At 40.1% G+C, this 14,041-nt stretch overlaps 1 protein-coding gene across 2 annotated transcripts in view; it reads right to left on the reverse strand.

Annotated features, from left to right (window-relative positions):
• Window positions 1-519: 519 nt before the first annotated feature.
• Window positions 520-14,041, reverse strand: part of DCBLD2 (discoidin, CUB and LCCL domain containing 2) — a 42,458-nt gene continuing 28,936 nt past the window's right edge. The window contains exons 8-16 of one of the 2 annotated variants that reach the window (XM_059466661.1): window positions 13,068-13,283; window positions 11,750-11,874; window positions 8,798-8,945; window positions 8,230-8,397; window positions 7,172-7,265; window positions 6,746-6,795; window positions 5,733-5,870; window positions 4,160-4,578; window positions 520-2,615 (exon numbers count right to left, since the gene is read on the reverse strand). In XM_059466661.1, the coding sequence (XP_059322644.1) occupies window positions 2,514-2,615; window positions 4,160-4,578; window positions 5,733-5,870; window positions 6,746-6,795; window positions 7,172-7,265; window positions 8,230-8,397; window positions 8,798-8,945; window positions 11,750-11,874; window positions 13,068-13,283 (1,460 nt within the window). In that variant the 3' untranslated portion in view covers window positions 520-2,513. Of the gene's footprint in view, window positions 2,616-3,805; window positions 4,579-5,732; window positions 5,871-6,745; window positions 6,796-7,171; window positions 7,266-8,229; window positions 8,398-8,797; window positions 8,946-11,749; window positions 11,875-13,067; window positions 13,284-14,041 lie in introns of those variants that run through there. The other variant, XM_059466660.1, reaches the window with a different exon arrangement.

Below are 14,041 nucleotides of genomic sequence, written 5' to 3' on the forward strand. Positions count from 1 at the left end.
TGACACTAGGGCAAGCCACACATACCTATCCACAGACTGTCTGCTGAAATAGTCTGGATGGGCATCCCTCTTTTAGAATCTCCACTCACTGGGGGGCTACTACTTGTTGTCATTGTTTTCTTTATCTTAGGTGGTTTCTGTGCATTCACTGGCCACAGGTGGCGCAGAAGACAAGATGAGATATTGCAAACTCAAACTACATTTACTCGTCAGAGTAATTATGACTGAGTTCTTTGTATGAGGCACTGCAGTGCTGGAATTCATATGAAGAAGATGAAAAAGCACAAGCAGCATCAGCTTTACTCAGTAACTGGCAATAGCCATGGTCTGGTTGAAGACTGAACCAGCAGCCTCTCCAGCAGTGCAGAGGGTTTGGGCTGGGGACAGGGACCAGCCCACCTGCTGCCAAGAAACTGTTGGAGACAGGGCATAATCCCATGTAACTCACAAACAACCCTGGCATTTCCAGACTGCAGATGAATCAGATACAAGGTAGAGGTTAACAGCAAACAGACTGAGTAATAGGTACATACAATTTATTTAAAATACTTTTTAACATATAAAATCCCCTCACTATTTATACAGTCTAAGTCCTAGCAACATATACAGATACTGAGCAACTACAATACATGCTGAGGTAAGAACATACATTCTGGGACAATATTCAAGCCAAACAAGATTGAAATACATTTTATATACATGTCTTCACATGTAAGAGAGATCCATGAAATGTACCTTCCCTTTATTGTACACAGGGAAAGTCTAGTCTTAGTGCGCCATGCAATTTAATCCCAACTGTTACATGTTCAAATGTATCTTGCCCCTAGCAGACAACATGTCCAAAGTCTGAAGTAGGAGCAAAACCTAGGACCAAATTCCTTCCAAAAAGGGGCTTGCATTTTAAAAACATCCATTTCTTTAACAGCTTATGCTCCTCAGAGAATGAAATTGCATTATGTTTGCTTAAAAAATAACCCACTGCAGAGAAACAGCATAATTCTTACAACACCTTAGCCTTCAGCTATCCACAGTTCTACCATTCCTGGTCTGCAGTAAAAATCAAATCCAGGTGTGTTATTTATACTGACATCCATTTATTTTTATGATAGATTAATTTTTCTAAGCCTAAACTGGTACAGGTTGAGAACAGAAAAGATTCTTAACTTGACTGTAACCGTACTGTCACGTCTTAGTGGAAAGTAAGAACTTCCCACCCCTTGAAATAAAACCAGCTCAGATAATTTCAGTCATAGTTGCTGCTGATAGCTAGGAACAGTTACTTACATGTTTAAGCAAAACTACAAAGATTGCAGACTAATTTTGTCAGTCAGAAAAAGTTGCAGCAACAAAAAAGTACAATCATAGGCAGGAATTTGCTGTTCACAAATGAGTCTTATTTACCATCCTTACATTCACATTTAGGCTTAAGACACGAAGCTCTAAAACAAATAACTAAAAAATGTCATTCTCAATTAATGAGAATGAATGATCAGAAATTCTACAACTAGGCTTCAAGGTAGCACAGAGAACGTTCAGCATCTTTGTTGGTGACAGGGACTGTGGGATTGAGCACACCTTCAGTGAGTTTGCCCACAGCACCAAACTGTGAGGCGCCATCAACATGCTGGAGGGAAGGGATGCCATCCAGAGGGACTGGACAGCCCTGAGAGGTGGCACCTCCTGGAGTTGAAAAAGGTAATGTCCTACACTTGAGTCAGGGCAACCCCAGGCTCACAGACACCTTGGGCAGAGAAGTGACTGAGAGGAGCCCTGTAGAGAAGGACGGGGGTGATGGTTGATGAAAAACTCAACATGAGCCAGCAATGTGCTCTCACAGCCCAGAAAGCCAATGGGATCTTGGGCTGCATCAAGAGGAGCATGGACAGAAGGGTGATGGATTCTCCTCTGCTCAGATGAGACCCTACCTGGAGTGCTGCACTCAGCTCTGGTGCCCCCAATATAAGAAGGACATGGAACTACTAGAGCAAGTCCAGAGGAGGCCATGAGGTTGGTAAGAGGACGGGAGCACCTCCCCTGTGGAGACAGACTGGAAAGGTTGGGGCTGCTCAGCCTGGAGAAAAGGAGATTGTGTGGGAACCTCATTACAACCTTCCAGTACCTGAAGGGACCCATAGGGAAGCTGGAGAGGGACTCCTTGTCATGAACTGCAGTGGCAGGATAAGGGGAAATAAGTACAGACTGAAAGAGGGGAAGTTTAGGTTAGATAAACGGAAGAAATTCTTTACTGTGAGGATGGTGAGATACTGGAACAGGTTGCTCAGAGAAATTATGCATACTCCCATCCCTGGAAGTGTTCAAGACCAAGTTTAGTGGAGCTCTGATCTAGTGGAAGGTGTCCTTGCCCATGGCAGGGGATTGGAAGTAGATAATCTTTAAGGTCTCCAACCCCAACCATTCTATGATTCTACATAAGATCATATTTTAGATGCTGAACAGGCCACAAGTGATTTTTGACTCCGGAGTTTATATACAGCCCCTCTACAAACAGATTTTCAGGGGTAAGTGAGGATACTTTTCTGGTGATAAGGCATGGTGGCAGCCCCTTGAACAGCACTGCAGCTTCCATTCAGACGTTGTCCACAGCATTTAAGGACCTGGGCAGTAAACAACGCTTTGAATTTCATCACAAACAAACAGTAACACCTGAAGTCCATAAAACTGGGCTACTGTGTAGGGAGGGGGTCCACATGTATGAGTTGATTCAGCATCCTTCCAATAGTGCTGTTAGAATAAAAATAGAGCATTTTTATAGTGGAGTTTTCTCCTACTTAGGTGAGAAAGCTGTGGGGATTTTTCCTAACAAGATAAAAAATACGTCATTCAGACTGTTTTCATTTTGTGATAACCTAGCTAAAATGAGTCTACGTTACCCCAGTAAATGACTGATTAGGATATTTTCATAGTACAGAACACTGGAACAGTCAAAGGACACAAATTTCAATAAATAAGTTTGAAATGGACTCTTTGGAATAGTACTCATTCATTTGCAAAAGTTTTGGAATCTTTCATGCTTCTAATAAGAACAATCATAAAAAAAGCCCTAAGGCTAAATTTCGCAGTTGTGCTAAAACATACCATACGTGCTAAATGCATGTCTAACACAAACTGTGCACCATTAGAATATTTGTGTGCTTCCTTATGCACTCACAAAAGTATGTACAGATCTTTTTTGTATAAGCTCACACCTGAACACAGAATAATGGACACTCTGGGGGAGGGGAGGGCAGGGCAGGGTCTTTCTCAATGCAAGTCACCTCCAAGATCTGAATGCTTCTTGCACGGAGCATTAGGGAAGTCTGACTTGGAGGCAGATGATATTCAAGTGGCCCTCACAAGCATAGGGAATAATGCAAAAGCAGTTCCCAGGTAGTTTGCTTTGTCAGTCTGTGCCTCCTGGATGCCTACGAAGAAATAAGACTGAGTGGCTTAAGGTGAAGAGGCAGAAAAGAGATTATACAAGACAGCATCTTCTAGTTTTGGAAGGCTAACCTAACCAAAAAGGCAGGAACCTTCTGAGGAACACACAGCTAGCTGAAAATTGCCAATTCTGTTAACAAAAGCTGAAATAATGTAATTCAGAATCAAAACTATTTTATGCCATGAAGCTAAAGGGATTTTTGTCATCAGTCCTGATAGCAGCTTGTCAAGTCCAAAGTTGTACAGACATTTTACAATGAAAAGAGGAATTTTAGAAGCTGTAGTGCTTGCACAGAAATTAAGAGCTTTGGGTATTGAAGTGGGTTCCCCCCCCCCCCCCAAAAAAAAAATAGTACCATTGGGAAGAAATAACTGGCTTTTGTACTTAAATTGTTTCTCCTAATTCATCACATTTATGAATTACTGGAGCTAATCATGAAGAGTTCTTCTCTCATGTCTGACAGACAATTATACAGTAGTAATACAAAAGTCCACAGTTTTGCAGGAGACAAGCTGTTAATTGTCCATACAGCTTAAGGAAAAGCAGAATCACAGTTTTCCCAGATCTCGCATACCAAGTCTTTTGGTTCAATGTTGTATTATTTAAGACTAACAATACCGAAACAATGGAATTAAAAAATTGAAGCTGTGAGCTTTATGGAACTGGCTTTTAGAAACAAGCCATCATTCTACCCTACTAACTTTGCTCATCCTTACTCACAGTGGGAAGGGCCACGCTCTGTGGCACCTGGTACACAAGCTGGTCGGCACTGCCAGGCCCTGGCTGCCCCTTTGGTATATCGTACAGTGCCTGTGCTGAGGATGCACTGTCTGTCCTGAATAACAGTTTATTGCACATTCCAACCAGTGGAGGAGCTTGATTTCCAGCAGCTTTGAAGGTGGAAACAGAAGGAGCGCCGAGAGGGGTGCTGGGATGGCTGGACACGTCCATGATTATTGGAGTCGCATACTCAGGTCCGGTTACGGGCAGTGGCTTGGCATAGGCGTGGTAAACTTCTTGGATGGGGGAATTGTAAGGGTCCAAGTCAGCATAACTGGCTTCTTTTCCTTCCTCTGGTTTGAAGGTTGATCTCTGGTGAAGTGTGCCCACAATTCTCCGTACCAGAGGCTGAGCATATTCTGTGTTGCAAGCCCCAACAAAACAAAACATAAATACACTTACTGGAGTTGTTTTATAGTGGCATCACATTAAATACAGCCTGTCAATAGTCTGCCAGAGATCACTATCCTACATCAAACCAGTGGTCCATCTCTGTCCACCAGTGCCAATTGCTTTGGAAAAGGATTCCTTTCCACCCAATAGGTAAAGTCATTGAGATAGCCAAAACCAAAACATCCCCACTTCTCAGATTTATACTTCTTCCCAAGTGAGCTGCAACCTCCCATGCTGCAAATCTGCCTGAAAATGAAGCGGACTGAAGTGTTCTTCTATTTACATTAGGTTTAAATAAAATTGTTCTGCCTAGATCTCGATAAAAAGTGGTCCTTGGGGTGGAGTGTTTGTTCTTTGAGGGGAAACCTGCATGTAGTCTGAGATATTTTAGCTCAACAGATAATCTGAGTTACAAAAGCTGGAGGTGAAAAGCCTGAGTAACTGGGGTAAAACAGACAAGCAGCAAAACAAGAAAGCTAATTCTGCCTGCAGTGAAGCTGTAATTCCTGCACATCTGCCAAATTCTGCCATCAGCAGGTAAGTGCAGAACCAAAGGCACATTCAGTCAATCCTCCTCCCATGCCTAGCTCACCAGGGAAAGGGTATTTGGAGCTATCCATAAACTCTCCTTTTCCAGATCCCAAGTGTGATTTAACCCATAGAGTAAAGATAGAGAATCAAGTGCCATATTTCAAATTTGTGCATAAAAATACTGTGACAAAATTATTTCCAGTGCATGAAAATAAAACCAAAAGAATTATTTCACCCTTTATGAAGTTTAAAGTAAGGAACCTTTCAGCTACTGCATTAACTTGGACAAGTGTCTATCTATAGCACATGAAATGAGAGAGCAGACAAAAAAAGCCTGCATTTTAAGAGATATGCTTATCCACAGAATGACTCATTTCTCCTCCATCCCCCTCCAAAACCAGGAAATAACTAAATGTAGCCAGATGCCTGACATTTTTGGCATGTCATTCATATACATACACATGTATATATATATACACACATATATATACACATATATATATATATACATATATATACACACACACACACATATATATATATATATATATATATATATATATATATATAAACATGGCCCACAAAGTACCTGTAGACTCTGTTTGCAACATTGTTGGGACTTCTCTTGGTCTTAGGTGACTGATTTCACTGCTGCTGTAGCATACAGGAGTTTCTTCATGTTCTGCTGATTTGATCGGGAAAAACTGCTTCATCCCTTTCCACCATCCTTCACATGAATTTAAAAAAGCAAAAAAAACCCACACAAGATTTCATATATACTGTATTTTAAGCTACTAAAATACTTTTCACAAAGCTTGTATTTTGTTGAAATAGGTAAATAACTCAATTATCACGATTTTGAGTAATACCCTAAGACATCAGAGCTGTGAGCTATCAGAAACAGATACGTAGCAAATGAAAGAGATTAAAAGGTTCCTTGTCTAAAGTGTAAGACATACTTAAGACTGCCAGTGAGCAGGCACACAGGCGTGCAAGTTTTCAACAGAGGCTGGAGAAGTGAAGCACACACAGCAGTACCAACCCAACAGCTGCAGCTGCCCTTTGCACCTGGGGCACAGGTGGTTTCAGGACCATTGCAAAGAGCTGCCTGGTGCAATTGTCTGATCTTAAGTTTATGAGACACAGGACAGTTGGCTAGAAGATATACCTAAATCCCACGTGCTTACTAGGGTAATGAAAACAAAATTTTTGACCCAACTTATACGCTAAGATGAAAGATTTTTTTCCAGGACAAAAAGTACCAAATAAATGGTTATCAAATGTATAGAGACATTCCTTATAAATTAATTTTTCTCCTTGTGTTGCATAATTAAAAGGTTTTCTACTTCGTTCACAAAAAACCCTGAAGTGGTGAGATCTAACAGGAGACATGACATTTACTATTTAAAAAAAAAAAGAAATCAGAGAAAGAAGCAGTACAATTTAGTTGGTCCACAAAAGAAATTCAGTTTGTTATGCATCCCTCAGTTAGCATTAGAGTTTCCACTAGCATTTCTGCTAGTGGAAACTGTAAGTGCAATGTGAAATAAACATCAAACAAAAAACCACTGAACAAATGGCTTCAAAAAACCATTTTGTTACCTGCACGATTCCAGTAAGGTAGATCATATGTGTCCTCAGTTTTTTTCTTGCTGTGAGAAAAAAAAAGGAAAAAAGGTGTTATTTTAACTAGTCTGCTTATCAAAAGATACAATAAGTAATGCTCAGCAACTATCACCTTGGCTGTAACTGGTCCTCAAATTTAATGTATTAGCACCAGTAACCTGGCTTCCCATCACCAGTCTGCTGCTACCAGAGAAACCAGTTTTCAGTCAAAGCATTTCCAATGAAAAAAGTTACAAAAAGCTGTTATGTCCTCGCTAGTCAAGTGATTTTTTTTCTCAGAAAGAATGCAATTCTTTCTACAAGTGCAGACCACAGAGTTCCCACAGCAATACATGCAGCATTTCATTCCCACACACCAGGCTAACAGACATTTAAAGCACTTTCATCCATCTATTAATTTACCGGTTTCTCCAATGCCATGCACAAACTAAGATAAGAATCAGGGTAGTGAAGACCATCACCAGCACTGGAACCAGAACTGCTGCCAATGCCACATCTGAAAGCCATTAAATTAAGTGGTGTCAGACAGAAAGAGCTTCTCATAAATCAGTTTTTGATTTGAAAATTACTTGAGTAGAGCACAAAGTTTTAACGTTTAGTGTCCATCACACCAGATCCCCCAGCTAAGCTACTTTGCTGGATGCTCCCACAGCGCAACTTCAATTAACATCTGGCTCTTCGACATGCATGCAAAGCTGGTGGCTTTGCAGGGTTTTTCATCAAAATCAGTTTGTTTTAATATATGGTTTTTCTGTTACAATAATGTATTCTATTATTTATGCAGAAAATCCCTTAATGTCACCTTATAAGTTCAAACTTCCTTTAAGTAGTAAATTCTACAGTACCTTAACAGTTAATCCCAATCAGTCAGTGCTGGGTCTGTGTGTGATCCTGTCCCCTGCCATCCAAAGGACACTTCAGCAGTGCCCACATCTGCAATGACTTTGCTCCCTTTTCTGACCATTTTCTTTGATAAACAAAATGATTATGCCAGGTGACATTTTTCAAATTTCACGTCAAAAAAATTGCTCCAGAGAAGATTTGCTATATCAAAGGTATTTTGTTCTAAGAAATTAGAACAGCTACACCTGATTAATTCAGAAGGGAAGTCCAAGTTACAACTTTTCCTTCTGACAAAGTTTGTTCAGTGATAAAAAGCTGAACACTGCTTGAACAAGCTCTGGAAGATGGAACTATTATATATCTATAAAATATATATTTTATATACATTTGTATTATATATATATTACTTGGCAGATTGGTTTTGTTTCCTCGTGCAGCATACAACTGCACAACTTTTATCATTTGTGTATTTAATAACTGGTAAATACTAGAAATAAAATATTGACAACCTGCTGTAATTTGTTGTTTTGAGAAAATTTCAATGCAGAAAGCACATTTAGTATACGTCAAAGCACTATAAGGAGCTCCAAACATTTTCACTGTTTAACAATGGATACCTTTGGTTACACTTGGAGTCACTGTAGTGTTTTTTATCTCAGGTGTGAAAGTTGTTTTATCTGTCTGCAGCGAAGTCTTCACTGAATGAATGAAGTCATCCATGAAGTCAGCATTCTTATCATTCTTGTTCTGAGGTGGTGCTGGCAAAGTGATTTTAGGAGCACGACCTTCAGAAGAAAAGGATTTATAAGGCAAGTTCTTTGAGTGCTAGTTTTCCATATCTCATTTTCAGGAGAAGACAGCTGGAACAGTTTGCTAGAAAGCTTTTGTTCATGTCATATAACGAGGAAACCCCCTACCAGGAATCAATGACATGAAAAGCAAGTGATTGGCATCTTATGACACACTTATTTTGTAAATTACCTTGTGTACATCTAAATTCAGTATTTTTATGGTTAAGGTAACTTTTGGATAACCTTTAAATACCAATTAAAGAAGGATTATGCAGCCAAGAAGTACTTATCAAAAATAAACCCATGATGTAACTTTTAATCTTAGTAATTTCATGTACAACCTTAATAGTTTCACTTCTTGTCTTGCACAGTTGAAAGTTTTCAGTTGTCTTACCTATACTAAACTGACATCCTAGCAATTCTACTTTCATTGCAATTTTCTGGTGCCATTTTAAGGGGTTAATCCTAAAAAAACGTGCAATTATAGGTGGAATGAAATTATTGCGAACTTCCTGGTACAATTCAGTATTCCCTTGAAATATCTAGAAAAGAAGGAGAAAAAAAAGAGAGAAACATTACGTTCTACAAATACAATAGTAATTGAGTAAGTACTCCCAATTTTGATGTTTTATTGAGGAAGAATAAACAGTGAAGGATTCAATTCACCCCAGAACAGCGCTGCTGCCTGCCCTATTACATTTACAACTAAATAAAACAAAGAAAGATGTATATGCACACAGCTACACAGTTCAGAGTAAAGGTACCATGGAATATCCTACTGATGCTCCCCAGGCACAGCCTGCTGTTACACACGTTTATGGCACTGAGTCATTCTAACTCCTTCTTGGTATTTTACGCTTAGTCTTCAAATATACATGGATAGCAAGGACTTGTGACACTGCAAGGTGGAATTAAATGGTGCCTTCACACAGTCCAGCAGTTCAGCACAGCCTGTCCTTAGAAAGCACTGGGGGGCACCCTCAAGTGTGGAACCACACTGTCCTCTCGTGGCTGTTGCCTGCAAGTGCTGAGCTACAACAAAATAGAAGAATTGGGGCTCAGAATGTGAAAGCTCTCTTCTGTCTCACACTAAGCCATGAGGTTCTGCAAGAGAAGAGCACAGACTTTGCGTGAAGGATGAGCTCAAGCTGGTCCTTCACTGCTATCCTTGCACACAAAGAACTCATCGAAATGTGACAACACACAATGAGTCTGGCTGAAGTTTAAAAGCAGTGAGCAGAGTCCCTGTGAGATGCTGTGTAAGCACACTGACAGATTTACAGCCAACTGCGGGTTTGCCACTCCTGAGCTGCTTAAAACAATACAGCAGCTTGGCCCAGTGCTCCAACCTTCCCCCTCCTTCAGGAAGACTGGTTTGGCACCATGTCTTTTGGTAGGAAGTGAGCTGCCTCTCCATGTTCGTGCACAGCAGTGAGGCTTTGGTCCTGCACATGCAGCTCTGTGGTGCTGTTGCAACACAGGTCACCACTGGGATGACAGTGAACAAGTTCTTTCTTTTGAAGCACCGATATAGACACTGCAAATCATGGTGGACACAATGCAAAACACAATTATGGCACTTGCCTGAAAAAAGTCAGTATTACAAGGAGTTTTCTTCTCACTCACACCACTTGGTAAGAAATAAAGCACCCTGCCATTCTTAAAGACAAGCACTGCATTGTGCAACAGATTATGTGTCTGCATAACATGAAGCAGTCGAGAGCTTTTAGCACATCTCTGTTATCACTGCTGTTTCAATCTTGATACATGAGAGAAGAGATTTTTGTATTGCACTGCTGAGTTTTTGAAAAAAATGACTAGAATATCCCAAGAGGCCTGAAATAATTATTCCAGGAAACTATCCATTCAGAACAAGTGCCTGCTCTGAATTTAAGCTTCCTGTTCTTAAATATATTCAGTAGCAACAAATGAAGACACAGTAAATGCAGGGGCAAGCCTATGATGCTATTTTGGAAATAAATAACACCAAGTAGTTGAAGTTCATGTGCCCACAGCAGACTGGGTTCTAATTTACAGCCACTTTTCCCTTACTAGTTTGTTTTGGTTTGGTTTTTTGATTTTTATTTTTTCTCAATGACAGGCTTGTAGCATCCTTACCAAAACAAATTTTTTGTTTTGGTAAGGATGCAAGTGAGAAGCAAAATAAGGGAGGTGACTTCCTGAGGGGAGGCACCCAGACTGAATTGCTGTACTGTATCCTTGCTCGTGCTATGCCTGCCAGCACCAAAAGAAGGCACATCTGGCTGCCCAAGCAATATATGCAGATGTTACAGAGCAGCGACACAACTCTGAAAGCTGAATCTCATGTCAGGTTTCTGAGGCTGAGCATGTAACCGCAAGGGCAAAAAGAATCAAAACGAACTCTTACCTTCAAGAAAGATTAACAGTAAAGATCTTTACTTCAGGCTTTTATCAGTCAAGCTTTTGACATCCAGTGTTACAGAAGTAACTTAACCTTACCTGCAGCTCTGTATTTTTTGTTACCCTAACTTTTGCATTAAAAAATAATTTGCTTCTGAGCTCAATACAGCACTAATTTTTAATGAGAAATCACTTTCATAGTCTTTTTATTATCAAACTCTTTCCACTTCTCTCTGTGCTGTTAAACAAAGCTTTTCCAACACTGCAACTCTCATTTGTCCTTCTTCTCCAATGCAAGCATTTACTCTTTTTTTAATCCATGAAAAATTAAGAAAAGTTTTTCTTGAGTACTGCCAAATCTCTAAAAGGTATTTGCAAAAAAGACTACAGGAAAGGCTTGGAAAAGCTTCTAGTCTCCTGAAAAATGTTAGGAATTCCAAACATGTTTCAAAAAAACAGGGACTAGCACCTCCCAGCTAGTCTGGCAAGCTAAAAGGGAGAACCCTGCAAGCAGATGCATTCAAAAGTAAATCTGTATCAAGCGAGGTGATGGCAGAGAGAAAATCTGCTATCTTGAAATAGAAAAAACTCATTACATTTATTCTAACCATAAGAGGATAAAAAAGTAAAGCTTAATTTTAAAACACATAACCTGTTTTAAAAGAAATAGAATTATTCTCAAAGAGATGCAGTACCAGAAAACCTACCAGTGGCAACAGAAGTTTCTTGTATAGAATGCTCCCACCCCAAATACTAATAAAAATAACATCTGAATTTTAGAACTGTTCAAATCCTTACATATTTGCATATTGTCGTATTTTCCTCTGCTTATCTGCTCTTTATGATTCAAAACAACACTGAAAGTGAAAGTTATTTAATGATTCCTCACCATACCGAAATTGACTTGTATTTACAATTGTGAAATCTCCTTAGAACATACCTAGAAAGTATATGGTATTTTTACCTTATCTTTACTCATGCCAGGTTCTCTGTATGCTGTCCATTTCTGTGCATCATCGCTATATAAAATTCTGTAGGCTGAGACATAATAGTAGTGCTCTGCTAAAGTTGATCCAGTAGTTATAATACCTGTGAAAATTAAGGCACCCAGTAAGGACAAAAAACAGGTACCACTTTGTAAAAATTAACAGATTGGTTTTTGAATCCAGAGCTGTATAATGCAGAGTCTTAACTGGTCCAGTTAACTTCAAGAAGTTTATCCAAAGGGCCAGGGTGTGAAGCTTCCACAGTGACTGAAACTTAGTCAACTCATTTTACTTACTTTGTATTTTAATTTTCATGGTATAACCTTGCTAAGCCCTTTCACCCACACCCCACTTCTTGATGGAAACAGCCCCTTCATTTGACCACAGCGCACTCCTGTCTCCAGCTGCTGACACAGCTTTTACCTGCTCTTGTACTGCCAACCTAAAGGCACCATTGAAAAAACTGCAGCTCTGCAGCACAACTCACACAGCAAAGCTTTTTTGGAAAGGCTTGTTAGCACAAGAATTAGAGGAGTAATGCAAAATCCAAAGAGTCTCCAGGGAGGAAATAAAGGCCACTGGTAAATCCAAGATGCTTAATGATAGCAAGCCACGCTGCTGATAGCAAAGTATGCAGCTGAGGTTACAGAGACCAACTCAGGCATTTTGGAAAGACACAAACACAAACTGATCAGTGGAACATGTTTCACAATAGCCTTAAAGCCCTAGACTCTATGAAGCACTCAACCTAAATCCAATTTATTTTGATTTACATCAGATGACAAACATGCCCATTAACAACAGCAAATCACTGAAGGATTAAACCAGAAAACAGTAACACTGGCACTGCAGGTACAACTGCTGCACAGCTACCCTGGAGATTAAACCCAAAATGCCAACACCTCAGTGTTGATATTGGATTCACTGTGGTCATGACAGGCACTAGGGAAAATCTAAGAAACAAGTCACTACACCTGCATCAGAGGTACCAGTGGGCTGAGCTGACTGGATTTTGATCTGCATCTCCAAGGAGTCAATGAGCAGGAAAAGGGAAGAATCAAGAATCCAATAAAATCACGGGAAACACTTCAACAAATTCTGAGGGAAGAGATGTCTATGAAACTACATCTCTTCAGCTCCAGGCTGCTCAGTGTGTTAGCTAGGACATGGAAGCAAATTAAGTGTAATGGTAATTAAGTGACACCTGAGCTTTATCTAAGGCCCAACACTGGAAAAAAGGATATCAGTAACCAAAAATTTTGAATGCTGCTGAGAAGTCACATCAGATTCACTTACCTGTTATTTTCTTTTCTTTATTCAAGTCAATCTGCAACCACTGATGTTCATCACTGATAAAAGCAGCCCAAGGAGGTCCAATCCTTTTTAGTCTGGCATTTTCAGGTTTCCAAATGTTTACTTGTCCTGTTTGGTTAGGCCACTCGAGAATTGATGATGATGTGATATGGGAATCAGGAATCACCCCAGACTCCATCCCCAGTGTCCCATAGCAACCTGAGCAACAGAAAAGGTGAGGATTGCAAATGAGAACTGAAGTTACGCTGCTTGGATTTCAAGACTTTATATGCAAATATTAAACAGCCATCTAAATTTATTCCATAACAACAATACCAACAAAACACACTGTCTTTTGCTTTCTAACAGGGATACTAGAACTAAACCAGTCACGAGAATGCCATGATTTGTGCTTGCTCCAAGGGTAATATGGATATTCTCTCAGTCACCTCCCTCAGAGAGAGTCATTCTCTCACTCACACAGAGCACTCAAGGAGAAGCACTGGGGAACCTTCATGGTCTAAGAGTATCTCTGGTTGCTGCAGGAATGGGAAACAGGCTACTGGTTCATTAGTTCCTTTTGTGTGTCTGTAGAACTTCTTGAGTTTTCAAATCAACCCCAGCACCACAGTGTTAATTTGAACAAAACCAAAGCATGTAGGAAGTCATGTCATAATCCTGGCCTTGAGCTCAAACACATCCTTGAAATTAGTTACATTTTTCTGGTTACCATTCTTATTAAATGTTTCTTCCCATGTTGCCTTCTGCAGGTAGCTGAAAAACATTTCCTAAATTCAGGGCTAGATTTCTTGTTCTTGTTATACTATCTCTCTCCCATGCACAGTCCCCAGAAGTACCAGCAGAGAGCAATCTGTGCCTTCAGTCAGGCAGGCTGAACAACCCAGCCTAGTTTCCCTTCTCCTGTGAACTTCCCCTCTCCACCAAGGGGGGCACTCATCCCTCAAGGAAGGCACAGG

This window comes from Ammospiza nelsoni, chromosome 2 (genome assembly GCF_027579445.1).
Source record: "Ammospiza nelsoni isolate bAmmNel1 chromosome 2, bAmmNel1.pri, whole genome shotgun sequence".
Lineage (NCBI taxonomy): Eukaryota > Metazoa > Chordata > Aves > Passeriformes > Passerellidae > Ammospiza > Ammospiza nelsoni.